Source organism: Tinamus guttatus, unplaced genomic scaffold (genome assembly GCF_059628265.1).
Source record: "Tinamus guttatus ecotype Peru unplaced genomic scaffold, ASM5962826v1 Tinamus_guttatus_pri_ptg000489l, whole genome shotgun sequence".
Taxonomy (NCBI): domain Eukaryota; kingdom Metazoa; phylum Chordata; class Aves; order Tinamiformes; family Tinamidae; genus Tinamus; species Tinamus guttatus.
This window is the reverse complement of record NW_028289023.1, coordinates 3,029,074-3,056,495: the sequence shown is the minus strand read 5'-3', so window position 1 is coordinate 3,056,495 and position 27,422 is coordinate 3,029,074. Positions and strand designations below refer to the sequence as shown.

At 41.5% G+C, this 27,422-nt stretch overlaps 1 protein-coding gene across 1 annotated transcript; it reads right to left on the bottom strand.

The window, feature by feature from the left end:
• Positions 1-5,229: 5,229 nt before the first annotated feature.
• BCAP29 (B cell receptor associated protein 29) lies at positions 5,230-25,563 on the bottom strand. The gene is made up of 8 exons (XM_088533228.1): positions 25,544-25,563; positions 25,246-25,343; positions 23,153-23,253; positions 20,903-21,053; positions 17,385-17,520; positions 14,367-14,478; positions 6,507-6,607; positions 5,230-5,304 (listed from the first exon to the last, which is right to left on the bottom strand). Exons 2-8 carry the CDS (start codon positions 25,335-25,337, stop codon positions 5,266-5,268), a joined length of 732 nt encoding a protein of 243 aa, XP_088389354.1. The 5' UTR covers positions 25,338-25,343; positions 25,544-25,563; the 3' UTR covers positions 5,230-5,265.
• Positions 25,564-27,422: the final 1,859 nt, after the last annotated feature.

Below are 27,422 nucleotides of genomic sequence, written 5' to 3'. Positions count from 1 at the left end.
GCCCGCGGCGGCCTCGCCGGCCCGGCCCGCAGCCGCCCGCCCCGCGGGGGCCTCGCCGGCCCCGGCCGCCAAAGCCCCGGGCAGCGGCCGCAGCCCGAGGAGCGCGGAGAAGGGTTCCAGACCCAGCTTCGGGAGGCTGTTATGGCAACGTGTGCGGCGCGGAAGGGAATGCAAAGGCGCGAAGTGACTCCGCGCCGTGCGGTCCGTCAGGGGTTAATCATTAAAGGGAAGAACCGCAGCAAAAATGTTCCCAGGAGCCCAACATCGTTGTCCTTCACTTATAGCACAAAATATAAATTAGCTTTTCAGGACCGGGCACGTATTGTATGTTCTTTTCCGCGAGAATATCCACAAAGCTAAGATCATGTTATTATTTTTGGGAGTAGCATTTTAAGCAGGGAACTGGAAGACATCAAGAAAGAATAATTCATACTGAATGTGGCACTTGATAGCAGAAGATAAAACTCAGAAGACTCTGAACCAATGGCAACTTGTGATCCCTGCAAGTTCATTCCCTCAAGCCAACATCTGGCTGGACTGGGCTCAGCTTCAGCCTCTCAGAAACCCCAGGACTCTGTATTTTGGAAAGACAGATATATGTCCACTTCAGGGCAAGAGACTAAAATAAAACCTTGTCTGTATAATATTCTATACATTTACCAGTATTTGGGAAAGAAAGAAAGAAAGAAAGAAAGAAAAAAAAAAAAAAAACAGTGCAAGAGGCTGTGCAAACTCTGGTTCAGAAAGGATGCCCCACACAGAGGCAGGTCTCTGAAATCAGACACATGAACTTCCAAACTGCAGCTGTGCTGCGCACCTGCAGCATCCTGCCCCCCTGCTACGCGTTTAGTTTTTCTTGGAATACTGAACCTTAAATCTAGGAAGCAGGTTCTTCCTTTCCTTTCCCCTTCCCCTTTCCTTTCCCCTTCCCCTTTCCCCTTTCCTCTTCCCTTTCCCCCTCCCCCCCCCTTTTTTTTTTTTTCCTCTCTTCATCTTGATACTTTTCCTTTTAGTTAGCTTGGAAGTACATCATTTGTCTAAATTGTTTTGGTCACTCTGTTACTATTTCTTAGTAAGATCTTGCTCATTCTCACTTTCTAGGTAATACGAAGCTACATATGAATACATACTATGTAGGAAGCTATCTCACATAACATCATAATCACCCAAACTACTGCCTCTTCTGGTTATGTTTTCAAAGAAAGGAGCAAATCCAGTCAGACTACAAGGATGGCCTGACCTTGGGCAGGAGAATGGTGCGGAAGTTCAACTACAAATCCATGTCTGGGGACAAGCTTGTGTTACAGCTGCCCCCCGTGCCCAGTTCCCTGACAAATGGGATTTTGGAAATGACTCATTTTGCCTCCTACCTGGCTTCAGTATCTCCTCACCTCCACTGACCAGGCTACTTCTTGTATCTGCCTCTCCCTGTTCAATAGATCTGTTCGGTAGAGCTGTGCCTTGCTAAGCCCTGGCTCATCCAACTATATTTGGAAAGCTTAACATCCTGAACTTGGTTAGGTTGACACAGAGCAAGACTGCCTCAAGAGTTCAGCATGGAAATCTCCAGCATCCAAAGGTGCCAGTCTTCAGGAACGTGGTATCCATCCTTCCTACAGTGGGAGATGAACAGCAGTATCCTTTCAGGGAAGATTCGCGCTTGTGGATGATCCTGGGAATGGTGGCATCATGCGGACCACAAAGGTGCTTCAGCACAATGGACCCAAAACCAGGGGAATTCACTTCGTTTTCCTCAGGATGCACTTTGGCACCTTGCAGCGCCTATTCCTATTTGCAAAGCGCTTCAAGAGCGAAACACAAGTATTATATTTTATCATAGAAAACAAAACATTCCACATTCTTCCTGAATTGGGGATGCTCAGCTGCAGAGCTGTTTTAGACCATATATGATTAACACAAATGGGAAAGGGGAAGATATGCAACTTAGTTCTCCAACTTGACTTTTATGTGTAAAATTGTTTGTATTATTTTACCTAGGGCCCCCTATTAGATTAGAACTGTACAAAGACAAAGCAAAATGAGGGTCTCTGGCCCAAATGACTTAGAAAGTAAATTCACTATTTCAAGGAACACTATAGAATTAAGACTGTTATGTAGTATTTATTCCTACAACACCAGCACATTTGGAAAACTGAACTTAAGTGTTATTCTCAATACTGAGCAGAGAACAGAGCTTTTGCCCCTCAAAACAAGCTATGAAGCCACAGGAATCTCTCTACCTAACAGCACTTGAATGTAGGGAAACATCCAAAGACATTTAGATCCATTAACGTCCAGGTCAGTTCTAATGACCCCTTCACTGTTTCCTTAATTCAGCCACACATGCTCAGTTTTATCAGAACGCTACCATCAGTAAAAAAACTATGCAAATATTTTTACAATTAATTCTCTTTCAAATGCTCCCCACCAAATACTACTCATTCCTGCTTTTGTAAGCAGCCCCCTTCTTACAAAAAAGGGCCCAAGTAACCAAAAACAATTGCCATGAAATCAGGATTGGAGAATGAAGAGTTTTAGTTGCTTGCTTCTGGAGACAGACCCAGAACTAAATTAACTGTCAAATGAGAGAACAGGAAGTAATTTTGATTCTGTCAGTACTAGGAGAGATTAAACTGTTAGAAAATAGACAAACACAGATAATCTGACCAAAAGTGTGAGAGATTAGGAGCTAAAAATATGAAATTTGTTTGTTCAAACTTAAGTTTATTACTGATGAGAATAATATTACTTAAAATTCAGACTCCTTCAGGTTCAGATGTGTAAAGTATTTTAAGACAATACTAGATATACTGATATACAACACTAGATATTTCTGAAAGACTTAACCATCCACTGGAATTCCTAGATACACTATGTAGACTTCTCATCTTACTACAGAAAAATATTCATGTCTTAAGTGCTCTTTCCAATAATGCAGATACTACAAAACATAGTTCAGATAACAAAAAATATTTTTATAAGAGGAAATCTGTGAGGTTTTAGATGCCTGAAGAGCTGAGCATGTGTTACTCAACTCTAACCATCCAAAAGGCACCAGCAGAGAGATAACAGCATATAACATTTCAGGGAAATCTGTTTGGTAAATTATTCAACTGCTGAACATGACACAGAAACAATTAGAGGCAGAGTAGAAAGTCAGCTGCTTTTAAGTAATCCCTATTTTTAATTAGGGAAACATTCTCTCCAACCTGACATGCTGCAATTTTAACATTTTCTCTTTCATCTCTCAGCAAATGGACCCTGCCTTCAAATGAGCCAATGAGCCTGCTAAGGCAACCGCTGCTGCCATGGAGGGCCCTGCACCTGCATCAAGTGCAGAATGCAGCAACGTGAATGTCCAGCTTTTAACTGAGGGTGGCATGAAGCACTATGCACTTTTTTTACTTTACAGTTCAGTCATGCTCTACAGCAGCAATTCCTATAACGCATCTGGTCTTCATTCCCCAGGAGAAGTATTGAGATATCAGTGCATTCACAAGCACTTTCCTGTTCCAGTCAGTTTTTAAGATACATATTTTAGGGGTGAAGAGTTCAGTGCATAATGTCTTTTCTTGTAAATTGCTTATTTGCTTCCTACATAACTAATTAGTTGACACACTTGCAATTTAGTAAGCAGGTGACAGCAGTAAATGACAAGCAAGTAGGCATTGTTTTGGTTCCATAAACACACAAAAATAGTCATTTGCTTGGGCAACATTAGTTGTACTATTATAAAAACAGCACTTCTATATTACTACATATTTTTAATGTCATTTTATATTATCTTATTATTTAAAGCACAAGACTGTATCTACTATACAGGCTAATAGACTTGACAGATCCACAAATATTTCAGCCTTTGATCAGCAGAATTTGTCTTCTAGAAGATTGCCCAGGCTTCCAACTATAGTCTTTAGATCAGACTAAGAGTGGGATAATATTCTGCCATTATATTAATTTTTTTAGAGTTCAGAAACCAAACAAGCAAACATTCACAATAAAGATGCATTCAACTATGTATCCAAAAAATTTTTGTTGCTAATTAAAAGAGGGGGCCTTTTATGAAGTGTATGATACGAAGAAACAAACCCCTGGTCTCCTAGAAGCTCTCAGGACCCGTTCTACACCACTTTTCCTGCAAGGATGAACTAATTTTTAAATAAACATTTTTAAACACATGCACCCTTATCACTGAAATTATAAACTAAACAAATCTTATTTCCAGAGTACTCAAAGTTATTTTATGAGGAAAGCTGCACTCCCAGGCAAAACTAAGTATTAAGTTATTTTGTTCTTTTGTCCATACATACCTGCTGACTCTGATGAGACAGTACACCAGCTGAGGTTTACATAAAATCAGGAACTTAAACATATGCGACTTCCAAATACAAACTGAAACCAATTAACAAAAAAAGACACTCGAAAGAATGCCAAAAAGGTCTGTTGCAAAACAGTGCACATTTATTTGAGGTATAGTATCCATGAAAAGAAACCAAGCCAACCATCAACAATGGTAAAATGGTAAACAATGGTAAAATAATTTTTCCTCAGCAAGGCAAGAGAAGTTAGGTGGCACATACAGAGTATACATAGCTGTAAACAGTGGAAAAATACAGACTGTTAGTGTCAACCAACCCAAAACCTTGGTTATGGAAGCTGAAATAACTCGATGTATTAAAGAATAAACCAGAGGCACACAAAATATTATTTTTAAATTCTATTCATCCATGTGGCTAAGTGAAAGGTATGAGCTAATGAGATGGATTTAGCAACGCAATTTTTTTTTAATTGATTGTCATTCAATTTCCCACAGAAGTGAAATGCTTGATGAAAAGCTTTCAGTCTTCAACCCACTAGTAACTGAATTTCTGAAGCCTCCTAATAGGTGTTGCCAAGGAGGTTTGTGTAATTTAGCACGATATATAGCCTGTTAAATGCTACAAGCAAATGGTGGGTGATCTCTTGACCTTTTTGGAAGGAAAAACCTTGGAGAGTAGCCAAGTTGCTCTAGATGTAATTGAAGGATTTTCATGGTTTTCCTCAAGTGCAGTGACAAGCTCCATGGTAAATCTGGTAAGCCACTCAGTATTTTAATTGCAACACGGAATATATTGGCAACCAGGATATCTTAGAGGAATCTGAAGTGACCAGCAGTGCACGTGCTTTTCACAAAGCCAGAATTTTCACATCTGCAGCAGGAGTCTGAACAGCACAAGACTTTTCACATCAAAGCAACTGTATCAAGGCCATCTGTTTTAGACGCACCTACAATTTCTTCTTGTCTTCTGCTTCACCCAACTTGTTCTGAAAAGAGAGTGGGGAAAAAAGTCATATTTTAAATTTGATCAGAAACTTCTCCTTCCAGACAACTAGCTTACCATCTCTGTCCCTCTCCCCTGCACTAATAATCAATTTGCTCTTGAATGCGGTAGTCCCATCAACACTACCCCACATAACACATCCACTCTGATCCCAACAGAATACCAGCCATAGAGACTATTTCTCCTCTCTATTCATGCTAGGGTTGAACTGTGCAGCAGACTAAGAAAAATAAAACAAAACACTTTTTCAACCAGATCTGTCAACTGATTTATCTCTAGGAGTTTTATCTACTGTGTGCTTGGTACCTTATGTTCTTCTCATTCAGAAGACTGTAAGGATATGTGTTCTAGACCCCAAGAAATGCAGCAGAACTACTACGGGTCATTACACCGGGGAGCACAACAAAGACAGGACGCGGATGGTGGTGGTAACTCTGGAACACAGAGCCCAGCAGAGCTGCCTGCATAGGAGTGCAGGGCCAGGTGAATCAGTAAGCTGAGCCACAGAGTAAAATGCAGAGGCTGCATCCAGCTTAAATTTGCACTCACTCTTCCTCAGCAAAAATAACAAATAGCTTTTCTTGAAGACCAGACTTTAATGTGAAAAATAATGTATTTTCTCCCACATCACTACTTGTAAAACAGTGCCTGTTAATGTTTTCTTTTCACATTTTGCAATTCAGTTACAAGTGTTAGTCAAGCATGTTTGTAGCCTAGGTTGATTTTTTTTTTTTATTCTGGTGTATCAACACTATTGCAACATTCGCAGTACAACTGTTGCAAAAGAATGTTTAAAGAACAAGCAAAATAAAACTAGTCTTGTAAATGAGGTATGTACCATACACAGCACTCCTATCACTTTCTTGAAGCTTTCCACTTGCTTCCGATATGCAAAACTACCCAAATCCTATCCATTCAAATCCCGCCTCTCAAGTGACAGCAAAACTAAGTCCATCAGTGATCTGAACTTTCTCACTTATAGTGGGAAGGAAAAAACAACAAAAAAAACCCTTCCATTTTTGCAAGACTTTTTCAGTGTTTGGATGAAGTTTACAGAGTGTTGTCCATTGTAACTTTATGCTAAAGATTTTAGTAAATTCTCTTGCATAATGAACATGCAACTAGCATAATTTTGTAGAACAATTTCAGAACATGGTGTTCACACAGTGACCCGGAACCACCCACCTGAAGCTGTTCATGTTCTTTCATAAGACGGTCATATTCTCTTTTAAGGCCTTCAGACTGCTTTTTAACTGCTGTTAGTTCAGTAGTTGCCTTCAGGTGAGCTGTAAAATATCAGAATTCATGTTTTAATTATTACTTGCAATCCTGCTGTTCCTCAGAGCCCAGATACTCAGCCCAAAGTGAGCCCAGATACCAGGCATGTTGTTAGGGCTCTACTGTACCAGGCAGCCCATCTTCTACACAAAAGCTTAAAGTAGAGGATGAGAGAGACACAGGGAAAGACAGAGGGAAGAAAGGGGAAGAGAATGGCAGATGTGTTCAGAAACAGCAGCACAAGCAGCCAGAGGGGCTGTGGGAAAGCCCAATAAACCAAATGAACTGCTGGTTGGAGGCGACAAGCTTGCAGCAGCGCAGTCATCTGCCACAGCACAGAGGAGAGCTCCAGAAAACCAAGACGCCACAACAGCCCTAAACCAGGCTCCAGCAACCTTCTTTAAGGAGCAAGGACAACTTGAATATTAAGGATGATTTTAGCAAACAAGCTGTGTCTGTCAAATGGAAAAAAAGTTATAGGTGTGTAGCCCCCTTCTGCCTGCCATCCTTTTAAGTACTTTACTGAGCTCTAGTTCATTCATTAGGAGCTTCATTTTATGCATGAGAAGGCAGGAGGAGGGGAGGATGGGGGCTAGGTGCCATAAACAGGCTTTTAACATGACAAAAGTAATTGCTAAGGCTTCTGAAAGCCTTTTCCCACTGCAGACTAAAGAAACTAAAAGTCTACCTTGCAGTACAAAACAGCCTAGGTCTCTAATTTACAATGCTGGGTAAATCAGCATAAAGCTTCATAAAGGCTGTCATCCTGAACTGTTATGCAAGCACTTGAGTAAGGTCATTTAGATATCTTTATATTCTTCTGCTATAGGTATTTCAGGTATCTGGTGCTGTTGCAGCGCAGACATACCCTGAAACTCTCCCTGCTGCAACAGGGAAACACTGTTAATGACCTATAAGGCTGCCTCTCAGTCACGTTTTTAACAATACCTCAGTAGTATATAAAAAAAAAAAAAAAAAAAAAAAAAAAAAGGCAAAAAAAAATGTTGCTCTCCATTTCCCTTGTTCCAGCAGCGTGACAAGAACTGCAGCACATCTGTAGGAATCTGCTTGCAGGAGAGAAGACGACATTCCGTGAGCTTGTTGGCAAGTCCTAGCTCCTGAGGCTCCAGGACACAGGGACCTTGAACACCCCCCTACATGCAAAAAGGCAGACTCAGACTCATGGAATGCTTAAGGTTGGAAGGGACCTCTAGAGGTCATCTAGTCCAACCCCCCTGCACACACAGGGTCACCTAGAGCACGTGGCACAGGACTGCGTCCAAGCGGGTTTTGAAGATCTCCAGAGAAGGAGACTCCACAACCTCTCTGGGCAGCCTGTTCCAGTAAGGACAGGACTCCCTGTATTTCTGCTATTCACCTACTTTTTCCTATTATTAGCTTGAGTGCCTAGATTAAAGTCATTATTGTTGTAAAAGCCTATGAGTGATCTTTAAGTAATATGACATTTACCTAGGCAGTAATTCTGATTTACCGAAATTAGTCAGTCCTGTTGATTCCAAGGTGGTTAAAAATTCATCCTGTCTCTCCACACTTCCTTTCTCCCCCTTACTCTTGCACAGATATTCTGCCCTTTAGTGCCATCTTGACAGCATCGATGCCAGAATCATCTCTAAGGTCTTGGTATTTGCAATATCCACCGTTTTCACCTATCTACCAAGTCAAACCCCATTGCATTTACTCTTACTTCCAGACCACCTCTTCTTTCTTTTGTTTAAACTCTGCTACGCACTACAATGAACATATTATAATTTGATAAGCTACAATCTTTAAGCCCCAAAACACCACATGCCATTTCATCTCTACAATGATCTCCTATTTAGGAAATAATCTTGCCCTTTTATTTAATCACTCTTGTCCATAATTATAGCAAAACATATCACATCTCTGAAGAAATCATAACTCAATGTCATGGATCTAATACTGTATGGTTATTTTGCAAGTAGCAGCATACTACAGTTGCAACTAAAAACAACCCTATCTCTAAGACAGGAACAAAAATATCTTAAAGTATCTGTAGATCAAGAAAGCAACACCACCCACCACACTGTTTCAGTGTTTTGAGCCAAACAAGCGTATGACAGGAATACCTCTCCCAGCCCTAGGAGGGGAGAAAGCAGAGACTGGCTTGTCCCACCCACCTCTGTTGGCTACGGACGAGAGCCAGACACCCCCGTGCTCTTGGGGCCATGTAACAAGGAGCACGAGCCCTCCAGCTTCTCTGGGAGCCCTGTCAATCCACAGAGACTGCCCATTTACTGCTGTCCTACTGTGTGGGTGCTCCATGAATAGCGCAACACACAAATCAATCGCACAGCTACGTTTTTTGCCCCACGGATTGCATCATATAAGCACTTAACCAGCATAAAATAGAGAATATTTGGTGTGCTCAGTAGAGTCAGCTTTTTTCCCCCCTCCTCCCTCTGGTTTCCATTGGTGCTTTACTTTGCTTCGGAGAAGACAGTAGCTGCTCTGGCAGCAAGCAAAACCCAAGAGCTGCCCATACCTACCAAGTAAGGCAGGAGCAGCCAGCAGGTGAGAGATGGTGCTTTCATGTTCATGCTAACAGTGAGAGAAACAGCTGGTAAATCCCACCAGGAACCCAACCCCAACACTGTGAAAGGTAAAACTTCTTTAAGGGGAGAGGGGACTGACAAAAGCAAAGCAAAACAAACAAAAAGAAAAAAAAAAACAAAAACAAAAAACACACTTATATCAGTGTAACAACTGAACACATTTATGGAAGCCTTTACCCCTTTACACTTAAGCATGCAACTACAAACCCATAAACTAATATAACACCTACAGTCAGGGAAAAACCAGACTTGCCCTTCCCTTAGCACACTCTGTATTCTGTTTGAGGATAAACAGCTTGCTTCAGATTGGATTCCTCAGAAGATGAGGCAAGACAAGGAATAAAAATGAAGATGTTTCCATCGAAAAGCAGCTGTAGCAATTCTATTACTTTGCTTCAGCAAGGAGAGAACAGAATAGTAGAAAAAATTGCACAGTGATTTTTCAGGCATTCTGCAGCACAGCTGCTGCCTAAGTCTATGCCTGGCTTACAGCACTTGCTGCTAAGTGAGCCTGCCAGAGTCTGAATTCCAAGTCAGAATTGTTCACAGTACAGCTTCAAAAACCCAAATGATTGGGGCTGTTTTAAGATTATGCTTAAAACTACCTCGAGAGTCGACAAGCTTTTATGAAACCAAGAAAGGGCTATTCAAGCTAAGAATTTAGGCACAGATGGGAGAAGAGATTCACCCTAGATAGCCAACAAATATGTTGTAAAGCTGGGAACACAACTCCATTCAGTTAATTCCAGACAAATTCTGGATTCAGCCCTTAAGATATCATGCTAAGATACATAAGACAAAAAGATGCAGGACTAGAAAACTACATGGAGTTGCTCCAACTAACTTAACCTCACATAAAACCTTGCTACAAAAGGGCTTTACAGCATCTTAAGTAGTTACAGGGGGCCCTGTACAACAGAATCTTGCTTGTTATATACAACATCATATTTTTCAATCAACAAATATGAACCTCAATTTGTGCTGTATGTGACACTGTGCAACAGCTCTCATCAGGAAGATGATCTAGCAAAAAAAAAAAAAGTGTTAGGTTCTAAATTACCTTCTGTCATTGGCTCAATACCATGGTACACTGGCCAATTAATTGACTTATATCTCATATCCCCAGCTTACAAAAGAAGGCTGGGAAAAGATTGAGGGGTTTTTGTTTGCCCCTCCCCACCTTTTTAAATTGATTGCTTTTATAGAACATACAGTTTTCATATATGACACTAGCTGTGACATACATGTCACAGCCCATGAACACAAACACCTAGCTGGATTCTCACTGGGCAGAATTCTATGAAATGTTTGTATTGTTGATAATTGTTTGTATCTTCCCAATGTTTAATAATCTTAAGGGTTTTACATGACAGTTGTATATCTAGAACAGTCAACAAGGAAAAGTCATTCTGAAGCTAGCCCTCCATATCAACTGCTTTCCTACTCCTGTCTCCTGCCCTGCTATGAAGCTATGAAGCAAAAAACACTTGTGTCAAATTCTGTACATAAAAGAAGCCTGCTTTGAGCACACAGAGAAGATTCCTCAGAATTTTCTCCTGTCTGTTATAAACTTAGGACAGCAGAACATATTAATAAGACTTCCCCCCCTAGCCCCCAAAAGGGCTGGACTGCAATTCAAAAGCACCTAACTGGCTTTGACAATTCTGTACAAGTATAGAGAGCGAAATGCTAGTGAAAGACACAGAACCATTAACTCTAGATTTCTTCCCCACCATGGCATGACCAATTCCACTCAAAGATGCATTAATGTCACCACTCGATAGCGGCACACATGTGCTGAAGACCCCATTAGGTGATACGGATGGAGCCAGAAGCTTCTGGTGCACCTCACTTGCCATGAAATATTGTCTGAAGAGCGCAGGGTCAGTCAGCTGGACAGGCGTTTGCCAACAGCCTGTTCTGCTGCAGTGCTTGTTCTGTATCAATTTCTGTTGGGTAAATAAAGCTGTAGCTTTTAGTGTACACTAGGACGGTGTCAGCAAAAAGATGACCTGAGATAGCAAGGAAGTGAGACAGTGCAGCACTGCAGAAGTCTCCCTCTGCCCAAAATATGCCATAACAACAAACATTTCAACCCTCAACAGTTTCAGTGTGGAACCTGTGAGTGAGAAAGGAAGTTATGGCACTGGAGAGGCTTGTGTCTCTCCCTCTCCCCTCCACCCTGATCCCAAAGCTGTAAGGAGAGCTGCCTTGTGAAACTGCTCTCATGTTCTGGTGTATGGTTTTTGATAATTGCCAAAACTATCAAAATGAAATACAGGAACATAACCAGTACTTATAGTTATGATACCTGTCACCATTAGCATTTTGCATAAGTAAAAGTTGTGGGAACATCATTTTCCAGAAAAAAAACACCCTACTGCTACAAATCTAAATTAGAGATACTTACTGCTAGCATCACTATCACATCACCTTTTCTTTCTTTTTTCTTTTTTTTTTTTTTCTCTCAAAGAAAAATCCTATAGGTCTGATAGTAGCCACATTGACAACCTTTAATTACTCAAGTCAACATTTTGTCAGAAATTTATGTAATGTGCAGTATGAAATTCTCACCCCTGCAGTCCAACTTACTAAATCCTGAGAGTATTCACATTTGTTCCTAGACACCAGTAAGACCTTTTTATAACACATTTGTATCAATAAAGTATCATCTCACAAGGCTTCTCAAGAGTCATGTTATTACATGTCCAGAATGCTAAAAATGGATTTAGGTTCTGAAATTGCTAGCCCACTGCTGGGTGCCTACGAAGTCCCCAGTACGCAAGCCCCTACAGAGAAAAAAAGGCCCCATTGCCTTCACTTCTTCAGAGTGAAATAGGGCTTTAATGAAAAGAGAAAAAAAATATCAAGTCTGAAAATAAATTTTGACTGAAGTCTTTGTCACCTCATTTTCAACTCATTTCCAATCTTTCCTCAGCTGTTAGTCATTTCGCTACTCATTTTTTTGCTTGTCTTGTTTTTCGATTCTTCCTCTACACCCACTCAAAACATAGTAAGTAGTGAATATCTTCCTAAGTTAGAATCTTATTTATAGTTAATTACCAAAAAGGACAAAGTAGACTGTAGTGTCTGCATGAAAGGTAGATAGCTGAAGAACTAGAGATGAATCTCCTCAAAGTGTGCAATAATCACTATATAATTTCTGTCAGAAACACAGGAAGAGGACACACCTAGTATTTTCTTCACTAGAAGTAGTAAATACTACACATCAAGACCTTACAGAAAACTTGGATATCTCCTGAAGTCAAAGAACAGATCCAATATTAACTGAGGTACTGATAATTGAAGCAAACTTTAAATCAGGACTTCCGAGTGCCACTCTATTGAGACGCTCCTCTTACCCTGTCACCACAGAAGGGCTGGACCAGAGTACCAGGTATTTGAAAGCACTTGGTTCAAAAGAAAAAGGAGAAAAAGGAGAGGGAAAAAAAAAAAAAAAAAAAACACCACCCCAAAGCCACTTCTGCAAAAAAGCTTCGGGGATATGACTCTGCGATAGAAAAGATAACTTCAGAAAAAGATAACTTTAGTCACGTAAACTCAGTGGCAGGCAACAAACCTGCCACTTACCTCTTTTTAGTCTCAACTTTGATTTTGAATAATGCTTTACTCCTGTTTAGTGAGCACAAACCTTAGTGTTTACCTGCTGAATTGCAGAAGTTTTAAAAGAAATCAGTAAGCATGATTCACAAGCATGATTTATCATCTCATATTTTAAGCTTGCTGGCTGCTGTTTGGTTTAAAGTATAAGAAAAGCTACGAAACCGCAAGAGGAGGTAGCGCAACACTACCCAACTGATGACAGCACTTAACGTAACCATGGAGTTTTCTGTTTGTTTTTTTTGTTGTTGCTTGAGGGGCAGAGGGGCAGGAGGAGGAAGGGGGCTGGTATTGAAAATATTTTCTCATTCCTTAAAAAGATCCTCTCCCCAGCTTTATCCTCTAACAAAAGACTGAAGCCTGCCTTAATTTCTACACCTTTTGGATGGAGAACAGCCTGCAGGGAGAACGCCACTGAAACAGCAGGTGGTAAATCTATTTATTCCTTAGCTTTCTATAGCTAAGGCTGAAAAGCTTACATTATATTAGTGTTACAAACCACTAGTTAGTTTAAATCAAACACATGCATTTATATTTTTCATTGATCCTGTCACTTCAAAGGCAGCTTTACTCCTGCCCCTCCTTTTTTTTCCCCAAGAAAACAGTGGGAGAGAAAACTCCCCAGTCTAACCTGCCTGGGAATGTGAATTAATGAGATCCTCCATTTAAAGATTCTTTTTGCTTCAAGTTGAGCTAAAAACAGCAGTTGTGCAGTTCTTGTTCATCTTCCCAGTGGACAATGAAAACCAACTCATAAGTTATTTGGAGTTGCTATTTTTGCAGCTCTAAGTGCTATGCAACAGGAAAGCACTACTATGTTTTGATGACAAAAGGCTATGCACTGCCATGAAAATATGTATTTTATAATAGCCTGAACACCTGAGCAATGCTTACAAGGTCACAAGCAGAGCTACCTTAAAAACACTAATTTCATTGGCACACAGCTTGGCAGATCCAAACAGGGCAAACCCAAACAGGAAAAATCTGCTTTCTACTCAATTTGCCAAGAAAGCAGCTTTGACAGCCTAAACATTAAACATGGAAACTGCTAAGGAAGGTATCATGCTACAAACAAGGAACATTTCCCAGTAGACTGAAAAACAAGACAAAACAATCACCTCCTTTGCACAAGATGAGTCCATCTAACCTATTAGTCCAGAACTTACCTGGTACCTAACCTGAAAGCCCCATTATACAAAACACTTCAATCACATATTTCCCCTTTTTACATGGGGAGATTGTCTTTTACATAGGATAGGAAAGACCAGCTTGATGCTTTCAGTGACAAGTAACTGATACCTTATCCAGCAATTCACTGAGGAGCAATTATAACTAAGGTGCTCACATTACAACATGTATTTTCATAATGGCAACAGTTACTAAAAGATGATGACGGTACATTATAAAACTTTCGATCAAAAAAAGCTCCTGGGGAGGGAGGGGAAATTACATGAACTGATAAAGTCGGATAATGCTATACCTATTTTTTAAAAAAATCTATAGTGTTGAAATTATATTTCATAATTGTAGAAAAGTCCTAATCTATATTTACCATCTGACGTCTTCTGTAGCTCTGCTTTCAAGCGGTCTATTTCTTTCTTTAGTTTCTCACTGTCTGCTTCTCTTGACTCTTGCTTTTTACTGCTCCCCTTTTCATTCAAGGCCTATTAAGAAACACAAAAAAAACAAAATAGAGAATGTCAGCTTTGGTATTGTTAAGTGACAGGTTTTATCACATGTCTACAGAACACACATGTACTTAGTTATTCTTGAAAAACAATAAAAGGAAAAAAACATAAAAGGAAAAAATATGCTCAATGTTTTAAGTTGATATGATGTGCTGTAATAGTAAGCATGGTCTCCTGCAGAAGTTAAACGCTGCATACACGATATCACTGAATCATGCCCACAACTTCCACTTAAGCTGTAAATGGCTTTTTGAATAGACATATACTGGGACTGCAAGTGACAAGACCCCACCATGTTTATGTACAATTTCTTCTAATAATTAAGTCATCCTTATTTAAACTGTGCAATATATCATTAGACATATCTACTTGCAAGAGCTTTGAAGATACATTTTTAATCTGTAGAACAACCTGATACCTAGATTAAGTAGCCCCTGAAATTCTATTAAAATTTAAAAAAATTAAAAAGCTTTCAGAAGGGAAATACTAAAAAGTGTCATTTATTAAGGGTTAGACTCCAATACTTAGACTCTCTGCTCCTACAGGTTCCACGAGCCAACCAAGCATCATCCCTGCTATGGAAAAAGCAAGGAAGTAGTAAGTGTTTAGGGGGAAGATGACAAGCAGAACAACTGAGATGAACACCCGTTAGGTGAGCTCATGATATCTAAGAGATTGTCAGGGAGGAAAGATAAACAAACAAACAAAAAGTGCTGATAAAACTTGGGAAACAGTCCAAAGAAAAGAACTAAAGAGAAGTTCCAAAGTGCAATTTAATCCAAGAGCAGGGAGTGCATTAAACTGCTGGTAGCAGAACTTTAGTCAATTTGCCATGAAATAAAGCTAAGGACCTCATCTTGACTCTTTTACATCCATTCTCAGCTCTTTCTACTAATACATAAATAGTTATTGCTATTAAGTCCTATGCTCCATATAACTACTGAATAGGAACCAGCACAGACTTCACAGTCTGGGACAAATGTACAGTATTTACACTAACAAATAAAACCCCTAGTATAAATTGCCTAGAGGCAATTGCTCTTACCTTTCTCTGGTGAAAATTTGTAAAGAAAGAAATGCAGGGGCCAAGCCATACAGGACCCTACATGATATCATCTCTAACATTAAAATAAACCCATTCTGAACCCTTGGCTTCTTGAGCAGGGTAGACATCTACCTGCAGCATGTTGGCTACCATATTTTTAAGAAATCATGTAATCAAAACCAAACAGAAACAAAGACAGGAAGGCTGCAGTTCTAGTTTCTGGGTATCAATTACAAGCAACTAAGAGAATGTGTCACCAGGGAAACCACACCTCAGAAGGAAAGCAGCACAAAAACACATTCAGATGAATCCCAGCAGGACAGAGAAAGCATATCAGGATGCAGGATTCCACTGCTGATTCCATTGTGACAGATTCCATTGCTGAGGCTGGGAGTTCGTATCATTTTGATGATTATATGAATATACCAAATTTGAAAACTTCAGAATCATTGCATACACTGAAGAATACCTAAAACACACTTCACTGGCCCTTATTTTAAGGCATCCCTCTCAAACAAGAGGTTCTTTGCTCAGAGTCTGTTCTTATCATCTGAAGTTTTTTTTTGTTTTGTTTTAATATACAAAAAGCTTTTGGTGCTAGTAACCACAAATGCTGCTCCAGAAGGAGCAGAAGGACTGCAACAGCCCTGACAAACAGCCAACTGCAGGGTAAGAAAGACTAAAATCAGCACCTCCCCCTCTTTGCTAAAATTATATTCAAATGAAGATTTTAAGTAATTAGTATTTTGATGAGATTCATACCACAGAGTGGTTAAGGTTGGAAGGGACCTCTAGAGATCATCTAGTCCAACCCCCCTGCTCCAGCAGGGACACCCAGAACACGTGGCACAGGGTGGCATCCAGGTGGGTCTGGAAGATCTCCAGAGAAGGAGACTCCACAACCTCCCTTGGCAGCCTGTTCCAGTGCTCTGTCACCCTCACAGGAAAGAAGTTCTTTCTCACATGGAGATGGAACTGCCTGTGTTTCAACTTGTACCCACTACCCCTCATCCTGTCACTGGCCACCACCAAGAGGAGTTTGGCTCCATCCTCCCTACATTCTCCCCTCACGTATTTGTACATGTGGGCAAGATCCCCTATCAGCCTTGTCTTCTCCAGGCTAAGTAGGCCCAGCTCACTTAGTCTTTCCTCAAATGACTATTAAAGTCATATTGTTTTTTCAGATTCACTTATTCCAGGAGATGGAAATTTGCCGTAACATTGAATACAATAATTCTAAGGATAAACCTGAGGACACATGTAACATTGTTCAGGTGTTAGGTGTGCACTTTTCAGATGGGTCTCCTACCTAGCAGTTATGAAGCAACATTAACCAGGCAACCAGTGACGGATTCCAGCCAATAGCTAGAGTTCACAATTCTGACAAACGACATCAAGAGGAGAGTGCTGAATCAAGAAGAGAAGCTAAGAAGAAGCATTCAAATCCTGTGGATGCAGTAAACATTCTGCTGTAACAGAAGAAAGGCTCAGACCATGCAGAGGTAGAAGAGAAAGGGAAAGCAGACCTGCATAACAGCAATGCCAGGAGGGTTCCTACCCCTGTTTCTTGCCCTAAGAGCACAGCGGAACCAGGAAGATAGAACTTCATTACTTTGGAGTAATTTTCTTACTTAGTAACATGCTACTCAAATTCTTAATCAGTATTCTTCATTACAAATTAAGGAAACAGTTCTTTCTTCTTCCTCACTGGAGAAAAAAAAAAAAAAAAGCCCCAAAACATTTGGTATCAAAAAGTTTAAACTATTAAAGCCCACTACCAGGTCTTCATACCAACTACCTACTGTTTAAGAAAACAGCTGAAAAGGTTGTAAGCTACCTGCTGCAGCTTTTCATTCTCAGTTATGTATTTTTTGGCTGCTTCAGTCGTGTTGTTCACTTGCATTTCCAGAGCTGCTTGAGTTGTCATTCCTTTTGCCAACTGAGTAAGAAGTGTAACAATACGTCTCAACACGCTGGTAAAGAAACACAATGAAGAAACAGTCATTCATAGCAAAGGTGGAGGGAAAAAAAGGAAAAAAAGCAACATAACTCCCTTTTCTTTAGAGCATTTTTGCATACTAGATGCAAAACAAAAACATAAAGAACTGCTTAATATTTAAAGAGAAACAACCAGAAACAGACCTGACAAATAACAGTAAAGCTGAAAATATTTTCATCATCAAAAAAATCTGACCCAGCTCCGATTTTTACCTCCTGAAGAAAACAAACAAGAACTAACCCACAGTCATTATGGGTCTAGAAATCTGCTTTGCTTGAAGGCTAAAATACACTCACATAGATTAGTGTTTTAAGTATGATGGATCAAGAGAAGCAGGAGCCAAGCAACAATGTTAAGGTAACAGGTAAAATAAAAACATACTATTAAATGCCTGACTAGGATAAAATTAACAATATGAACCTATTAATTCTCAGTACTCTGTTGATATTGTGTAAATCAGAACACAGATGAAAGCACCTCAGGGCACCTCAAGTCCAAGCTTTGCAAATATCTTCCTTAGTCTGAACTTACAATTGCTCTTTGCATCACTACTTTCATAGATTACCTAGGAGTCTTTCATAATGACAATGTTGCTGAAACAAGGAAAAGCAAAGACAATAGTCTTAAATTAATTCCTATAACACGTCTGCTCTTCAGAGAATATTTGAAGAGCCAAGTAATTGTCCTTTTCATAACTGAAAAAGCATTAACAGAGTCTGTTAACCTCCCAGGTAAAAAGGCCACTTTCCCTGATTTTTATCTGAAGTCCATTTTCACACCATTTTGTTTTTTCAAAAAGAAAACCCTCTGCAGTCATCACTCTAGTATGTCACTATCTAGATGGTATTAGAGAGTCAAAGTTAATGCAGCCTGCAGGCATAGTCCAACAAGTGCCAAACAGAGGGGAAACACAGGCTGGCTGCACTCTTGCAACAAAACATGCCAATCACTTATTGGGCTGTAATAGCAAGAGCCCACTGCTGTCCCATGCTCAGCTTGCTAGAACCTGCCATCTCCCTCCACATGCTTGTATGTGCACAACTCCATGGGATCAGATGAGATGCATCCCATTTGTTCAGGTGGTTCCTGGCTACACCTTCTTCCACGGGGGTCCATTCCCACGTTTCAGGAAATTGGGAGCCCAGATGGCAGACCCTGGGAAAACCAAGGCAAGGCTGGGATCAAGGTCCTCACTGCTTCAACCTTTCCCATTACCTTTATCATTTGGTCCCCTGCCCCACTGAGCAGTGAGACCACATTTTCATTAGCCTTCCTTTTACTCTCAGCCCTTTTCACTGCCCTTCTGGTTCCAGTTTTAGCCAAGTTTTGTCTCTGCTGCCACTACCCCTGCATGCTGCAGCCATATCCCTATATTCTTGCTGGGCAGTACATCCTCATTTTGCCTTATGGACACTTCTCTGTACCTCAGCCCTGTTCAACCCCTGTTCATACACACTGGTCTTCTATTCAACTTCCTGAACCCTGGAATTGACTAGTCCTCTGCTCCAAGGAAGTCATTCTTGAAAATCATTCAGCTTCCCTTGGCCTTTACCTTCCATGGCAGTCTCCCATTGGATCCTGCTGAAAAGCTGGTAGATAAACTGAGACCTGTGCTCCTGAAATCCAGGGTTGCAATTCTATTATTTTTCTTCATTCAGCTCTTTCAGAGTTTTAAAACTACACAATCCCATGGTCACTGCACCCATAGCTGCCCTTTACATATTCAACCAATTGTTTGTGAGCAATGGGCCCAGCAAAGCATCTGCCCTAGTTGGCTGATGTTAAGAACTTGTCCTCCTGTGTTAAGGGCACGCTGCAGAAGTCTCCTAGACTGCTTGCATCCAGACCTGTTGTCCTTCCAGCAGACACCCGGGGTGGCTGAAGTCTTCTCCGCCCCAAGTACCATAGCCTGCAATCAGGCAAATGCCTCCAACTGTTTAAACAGGGCCTTACCAGGAAGAACAGAGGAAACAGCCTACGATGGGCACCTTCCACAGCTCTACCTGTGCAGGCCTGTCATCTGTGCCTTACCAACAAGCCTCTGACTGGCTTGTTGCCAGTTCCAAGGCAAAGCCCATGCATTCCTGCCACTCCTCTGCAAAATGCTATCCATCCTCTTCTTCCCTGTCTTTCCTGAAAGGCCTGTATTCATCCATTGCAACCCTCTACACATACAAGCTATCCTGTAAGAGTCTCTGCAATACCAACAAGGCCATAACCCTGCAACTGTACAAGTTTCTAACTCCTCCTGGAGGATTCCCATGCTGTATACATTTGTGTTCACAAACTTAAGATGAGTCCCCAGTTGTGCTGCTTTCACAAGTTCTCCGTAACTTTCCTGCTTAAGTTTTGTATGCATTTCTGACGTTTGCATACAATACTCCTCATGAACTTCTCCCGAGAAGATCAGCTAAAATCATCATCCCATCAAAAACACCAGTCCAAAGGCAAGAACTTTGTCAGGAGTTTCTGTAATTCCAGGCATTTTTTTTTGTTCCCCTTTCCTCTTGTATATCAAAGGAGTGTCAAGCAACTCACTGGAAGAGCTACAGGCACGGGACAGCATTCTCTGCTCAGTATCACCAAAAATATATGAGAAGGAAATCTTCTAACCAACACTCCTATTCCTATTTATTCACATTATTTGTCCAATTAGTTTCAGTGTTCCCTTATGAACTGAGCAAATTTGCAAGTAATCTTGGCTACAGAGAAGATCTGAAGAAGTCTTGGTTGCTATTGGCTGATATAAAATGGTCCCTTCTGTTATCTTGTGTTTTAGCTGTATTTAAAACATCTCAAAAGCAATACCAAATTTAAGGGAATAATTTAACAGTAGGCCAGGCATCATAAAGTGCTTGATCTGAAATGTGAAACCTTTCTTAGAAGTTGAAATATTATCCCACAGTTCCCAACTTTGAGCTTCAGATGAAATGGTTGAAGTCAGACTGGAGCTTGCTTCTTAACACAGTAGGATGCAGTAATACCAGCTTGCAGCAACATAGTGGGATTATTTTAAACAATTTTTTTTTAACTCCAATTTTCTTTGTTTAAAAAGAAAACAGGGAATAGGTTTAAAAAAAGGAAATAATATTCCCTGAAGAAACTTCTCCTTCAGGATAAGTGCTTCCCCAAACATTCAGAATGTTTCTTTCCATGTGTTCACATATCACTCCAATCTTCAAACATTTGTAAGTTATTACTTTCCCTGATCTCATTTGTCCCCCAGCATAGCCAATCTGCTTAATTTTATTAATCTCTTGAAATCAACCTTCTGATCTTTCTTCTAGTTGGGTTACTTTGGGCAATAGTTTTGTAAGAATCGTGCTATGCAGAAATTAGAGATGTGTTATACTTACAGCCAAAGAAATAAGGAGAAGCCCGAAAGATAAAGGTTTCTTTGTGATCGGAAGAGTTTCATCTGGATATGATCAAAGGCACTGGTATTGACATTTACAGCCTTTTCACTCACATGAACAGCTGAGTACTTCTTAACTTCTCTAACAGCATCTGTAAGTAAAAACTCATTGATTTTAATCCATATATGTTGATACACACATATGATAAACTAGACATAATATTAGAAATACATATTTGGGCTTTCGGCTCAGCAAACAGGCCTAGCACAAGTAATGGCATCATCTGTGTTATCAATTTTACTTGTAAGCCTTGATAAAGCACTGAAGCAACAAGACTGTTATTGGAGCTTTGCGCAATCATTGCGCCAGACCTGTCTGTTAAGCAGCCGTTCCCAACGCTTGGGCACAGTCAGCAGGAGTCAGGCCAAAGCAACAGCTTCTACGAGTGCTACCAGAGACCCTATGTGCTGTGTCAAGAAGGCAGCGCTGTCAAGTTAAATCAAAACCTGGACCACTGGAAAAACATTAAGAAGATAGAAGAAGGGAAAAAATAAGAGATTTCTTCTCAAGTATTTGCCTTAAATGGATTTTTTTTCCAAGCTAAGCATGTGTTTTAGTAATAAAACAAGAAGCATCTATTTTATGCTTGAAAGGCAGAAAAAAAAATCCTTACTGATTTCAATGACATAGACTTCAGTAGCACAGTGCTGAACATGAACAGAACCAATAAACTAAGCTACACCATAGCTACCCTTCATCCTCCCCGCTACACACTCCTAGAAGGAGTACAGAAAAAAAACCTAGTGACACCTTGTATTACAAGCTATCAACTTTACATATCGTATTACCCTGTGTAGTGACCTAAAAGCTCTTCCTATACATGCACAAAAACATAGCTTCCATGTCTCACCTTTATGTCTGGAAATTAAATTGGTGCTGTTGCATTTCTCTAGTAGAAAAAAATCCACTTTACAGACAAACATGACTAAAATCTGTCATGACTAATAATATTATATAATATTACTTATAATAATATTATGTGATATTATAAATACACACATCAAATATTTAAACATATTACTTAATAGTAAATTTAATTTTAATAACAACATTTAATTATAATTTGGGGGAGAGGGTGAAACTTTGAACAACACAACAAAGATTAGGATCAAACAAAATTCCACACTTCCCTGCTATGGGAAGATTCTAGTCCTGCATTAATTTATCATCTTATGCTATGGCAATACTGCTTTACTTTATCCAAGCCTGCCTTTCCTCAAAGGTGAACGATTCACCAACTCAAAAAGCAAGCTTTGAAGTTTCTGGCTGGAGTTCAAAGAATAACTGAGTTCCACCACTTCTCAATCTTAAGCCATCTTCTGCAGGATCTACTGCTAAAGATCTAAAATACACAGATGTTTATTTCAGATAAATAGATATTTGATGTTTAGGAACATATGATAAAAATGCTTATTTCCATTCCTAGTGTTTTATTTGTTATTTGGAATATAGAACTGTGGCCTACTGTGACCTTGTCACAAATGTGGTGCATTTGTGTTTCTCCCAGCAGAGACAATAAACATACATTTTTTTTTCCTTTGTGTTTAAATATTTTTTTATTGTAGCGAATTCTAAACACTTCTCTCCTACTCATGCTGGAGACCCATTTCTATCACTGAAATAGAGAAGATAATAACAACTAAACCATACAAAGCAGTTATAACAGCCATTACATTAATTCTGTCAGGCAGAAGGTCATCATTCAAACTCAAATTTCCCTTGAGCTTTACCCTTTCTTTGTAGATCTCAGTATCTACTCACAACATATTGTCAACGGCTGATTCACATCTGTGCTCAGCAAGAGTACCTCAAACAGTTTTAGGTTATTCTCCTCATGCACTACTCGCACAGCAACTGAGAGCAAGAGTGCCATCTAGTGCAGCCTGAGCGGCTTAGCCTAATACTCATACCAAATCATCCAAGCTCATTTTGCTTGTTTAAGAAAGTGAAACCAGGCAACAGCCTAGTTGCAGCTCCATTCCCCCTGCCGTTCACTGTTATACTGTTATTGCATTTGGATTCCCAGCATTCACACAAGAATACGGTATAATCACTCTCCAATTTCTTATAGAACTGTTAAAGAAATAAATTGCCTTCCATTAGGCCTGACTCCTTCCAATCCAACCACTGCCACAAACCCCATACACTTGCTAACATTTTCCATTTGTTAACAGTTTCTTTAATACTTACCAAAAAACAAGACAATCAATAAAACTATTATTGTAAGGAATGCCTTATTCCAAAAAACCGCCAATTTGCTCCACAGAGGAAACATAAAAATCTTCTGCCATCTGAAAAATAAACAGTGTGATTCCAAAATAATTAAACACTGTAGGAAGAGTACAAGCAAGAAAGCCTTGTTACTGATATGAGACTTAAGAAAACAGTTTTAATTGCAATGGAGTTTAGACTAGCGTACACAACTTTCCCAACAGTTCACCTCACTCATTTTTGTTTGCTCATGTTTTGTTGTGAGTACGGGCAGACACAGCCAGCTTGACTTGAGAGTATCTCATACAACAGCAGGTACTCTCCAAATGTGACTTAGTTGAGCTTTTGCTTTAGTTAGCATGACTTTATCATAACTGTTCAGCCACTAGTACAATGCAGTGAATTTGAAGATGGGGCAAAAACCATAAAACCCATTCTGTCATTTTCACTCCGACGACTCCAAATTGTTCTCCTTGTTGTTAAATACAGGAGGAGGGGATGGGGAAGGGGGGAGGGGGAGAGGACACAGTCCCTCAGTTAAGAGGATTTCAATTCTTTTTTTTTTATACTGACAATGTCAGTCTGCTTAGTTTTACAGTAAAGGTCCAGATTGTTATTGCATTCTAACTTGCAAGTGAAAACAAAACAAGAAGTCTCAGGTTTATATTTTAACATCAAGGGTTAAAAACTTTTTAATAGAATATAGAAGTGCTGGCTAAGGATGCAGCTTCAGAGAAACCTGAAAGCAAGAGAGGCGAGGAGCACTTCAGCAGTCACCAGCTGGATCTGCAAGAACCCTCAAGTTCGTGGCACCCAGGATGGGCACCTGGTGTGTTCGACTGAGCTGGAACCCATCAGGGACCACAAACTAGTTAGTTCAGCCTCCCACAGATTAGAATCAGCGTTACCATGAGACAAAAATACCCAGCTTTTGCTTGTGCTACAGGTTATAAATTTGTCTTTCGGCTTCAAACACCGGATTCAAAGTCCTATTTATATCGTTAGTGAAACCTGCTCTAATACTCTCACCATATCCAGTATACGTCACCAGCCTTCAGACATTCTTGCAGCTAGTTTCTTCACACATTATTAATAATCTGCTGATTACAAGAGCCATAATATTTCCCCCTTCATACATATATAATTGTTTTTCTTGACTAGAAACCAGTAGAAAATATGAGAAGTCAGTAATTTATTTTGAGATGTTAAACTCCCCATGAGCTGCCTTGTAAGGACTGAGGTTAGATTAGGTTTGAGAACAGTTTCAACTTCTGAAATTGAGGAAAATTGGGTATACTACGGTACTAGATGTAGGGAATCCAATCGCCTTTGAGAAGGCGAAAGCTGCATTCTTTAAATACATTCTGCATACAGCTAAAGTTGCAGAAAGCAAGCATTTAATCCTTTTACCCAACTCTGAGGCAGCAGCAGTTTTCTGAAAAGTTTTAGTGTTTCATTCTACCTTTTTTTTAAAAAAAAAAAAAAAGTTAAAGAATTTTGTTTTCTCCAGAAGAACAACAGCAATTCTGTTTCTTCAGCCTCCTGTAGGGAAGTTAGTTTCTCTAGCTTTCCTTATTTGTGAGAAAGAAATAGAAATAGTATTCCGGAAGCTGAACACCTATCTGGACAAAGGCAATCTTAAGGCAGTAAGATAGGCCTGGCCTTTGTACACACCGAGAGTAATGAATGCCTTTTGCTTCTGTCACCCTTGCCTTAATAAGGGTGTTTATTTGACTAGAATGAATTATTTTTTACATCATCTCCTCACCCTCCTCCGCAAGCCTCACGGGGAAGGCGGGAGCAGATGCCGCTTGCCAGGGCAAAGGAGCAGCAGCTGCTGCTCACGTCAGTCGGGCGTTAAAAACATATAAATACATAACAATAATTTTTAAAACTGCTTAAAGACATCTATGGATCTTGAAACTCCTGATGCTCGAGACCCAAACAGCACCCACTTAGTTCACTTTCTAACTAGCTGAAGACATAGCAGAGCTTAACGTTGACAACATACACGTATATATAACATATGCAGGTATTTATAAATATACATATATGGCGCAGCCGGGTCCTACCTCACGGGGGAGATGAAGGGCAGGCACAGCAGCAGGATCACCGCTATCTCCCCGTACAGGAAGGTGGCAACCGCCGTCCACTGGAAAGTCATCGTGGCCTGCGGGCACCGGGGCCGTTAGCGCCTGCCCTGGGGCCACCTGTCCCCCCGCCCGTGCCTTTAAAGTGACTTAACCCCAAGCAAAGGGCGGCGGGGACCCCCCTGAGCTCCCTCCCCTCGGGCAGGGCGCGCCGGGCGGGACCCCCTCCCGGCCCGCAGCGGCGCCGCCGCCTCCCCGCTCCCCGCGCGGCCTCCACAACCTGCTGGCGCCGCGCGGAGCCCGATGGCGGCGAAGGGGCGAGCGGCGCGGGCTGGGGCGGGAGCGCCGCTTCCTTCCTTCCTTCCTCTCTTCCCTTCCTCTTGCTGTCTGCACTGGGCGGAGCGGGCCGAGGCCGGGCGGAGCGTGGGCGCGGGCGCTGGAGAGCGCCGCTTTTATCAGCAGAGAGGGGCGGCAGCCATGGGGGCCCCGTGTCCCGTTACCCGCCGCCTCTCTTGCCCCTGGCGGCCCTGCCTTGTCCACCCTGCCGCCTTCACTGTGCGTTTGCCGTGTCCCCGCCCGCAGCTTTGCTGCGTAACCGGGGCCTTCGCGGCTGTTCCCATCCTGGGCACCGGTGACTGTGCAGGATCCCGCTCCCCAAGGCCCCGAGCTGCTCCTCGGGTCCCCGAGCGGCTCCCCAAGGACCTGAGCTGCTCCCCAAGGACCTGAGCTGCTCCCCAAAGCCCTGAGCTGCTCCCCGAGCCCTAGAGCTGCTCCCCAAGGCCCTGAGCTGCTCCCCAGTTACCTCAGCTGCTTCCCGTGACACCCCTATAGCACCCACAACGCCCGGCTGTGCCACCTGTCCCTGCTGCCTCCCCACTTCCCTAGGGTGTTTGCACCCTCCATGGGGTTCAGCACCTCACTTACAGCCTGCATCCCGCTGCTGGGGGGGGGGGGGGTATGTCCCAATTAATCCCTGATAAATCCCTGATTAATTGGGGACCAAAACAATGGAGATCATTTAAGCACTGTTAATAGTAGCCCCTAATCCACCAGGGCTGGAATGGGTTAGGACCTTGACATCTAAGCAGTTTTGGTAGAGCTGTTTGCAGCTACTCTTGGTCTGAAACCTGGTGCTCACGTTACCGTTTCCCAGGTCTGGCGCTCAGGGGTAAGCCGCGCGTTAGCCTTTTTCCAGCTGCCACCAGCGATGCCTGAAGGAAAGGCTGGATCCCGAACATTGATGGTGCAGAACATTCCGAGAGCAAAACCACTAGTCGCCTCAGCCTAGCCCTCGCAATGGAAACAGCCTGGCTTTTAAAAAATATTTCTAGTATGTTTTCATAAACATATTCAATAAGAAGCAAAAACAAAGCCTAACCTCTTAATGTCTTAGTTATTAAATTTTAGCTATTGGCCTACAGCCATTATACTCTGTTAAAGCTATAAGATTCGTTTTATAAAGACATTCTCTGCTTTAATTGCACAACAATTTCCACTTATGCACTGCTTATCAGCTCCTACTGTGCGGTAGTTTGCCCACGGAGCAGCCCAGCCCGGTGCTGCTCGGCCTGTCCATGCATGTTCCTGCTGGTGCCCAGCCTGCTTTTCCGCTTGGGAAAGCTCAGGATGAGTGACTCTGTCTGTACCGACTGCTGTGCGCTTCCCTGGTGCAGACACGGCTGCGTGTTCCCCAGCGCTGCTGGTGTACGGAGAGCTTCACCTCACCGAGGGCTACGATGCTGGTTGCTGTGCAGCATCACGATCCGCTGCTTTAGAAAAATCCTATGAAACACAAAAAACCTTTCTCTCCCCTTGGTAACGTGGCAAAGTCAAGTTGCTGTTGAGATAGTAAATGCTCAAGGGTGTTGTAACAACTGCGGGTGGACATAAAGCCTCTACTGAAGGGGAAGAGGGAAGTTCAGCCCTGCTCTGCTCTGGGCTGCCTTGTCTGACTGCTGTGCAACCATCACACACTGCATTTGCCCAGTCATCAACCCAAGACAGAGGAGAGGCCCAAGAAACCGCTCCAGAAGAAAGAAAATGGGATTGTACGGGGTACATCAGGGAGTAAGGGCTACATCAGTAGGGCAAAAGGTGCAACGAAGTAGAAGCTTTGATGAAAATACAGCATTTTTGCACAGGGTGGCTTAAAAGAAAGA

Bases quoted from the DNA above. Each gene is read 5' to 3' on its own strand.
- BCAP29 (XM_088533228.1), bottom strand. From the start codon at position 25,337: ATGACTTTCCAGTGGACGGCGGTTGCCACCTTCCTGTACGGGGAGATA. The intron at 21,054-23,152 runs GTAAGTATTAAA...TTTTACTTACAG, and splicing joins ATTGATTGTCTTGTTTTTTG to ATGCTGTTAGAGAAGTTAAG. The intron at 14,479-17,384 runs GTAGCTTACAAC...GTTTCTTAATAG, and splicing joins AGAATGAAAAGCTGCAGCAG to GCCTTGAATGAAAAGGGGAG.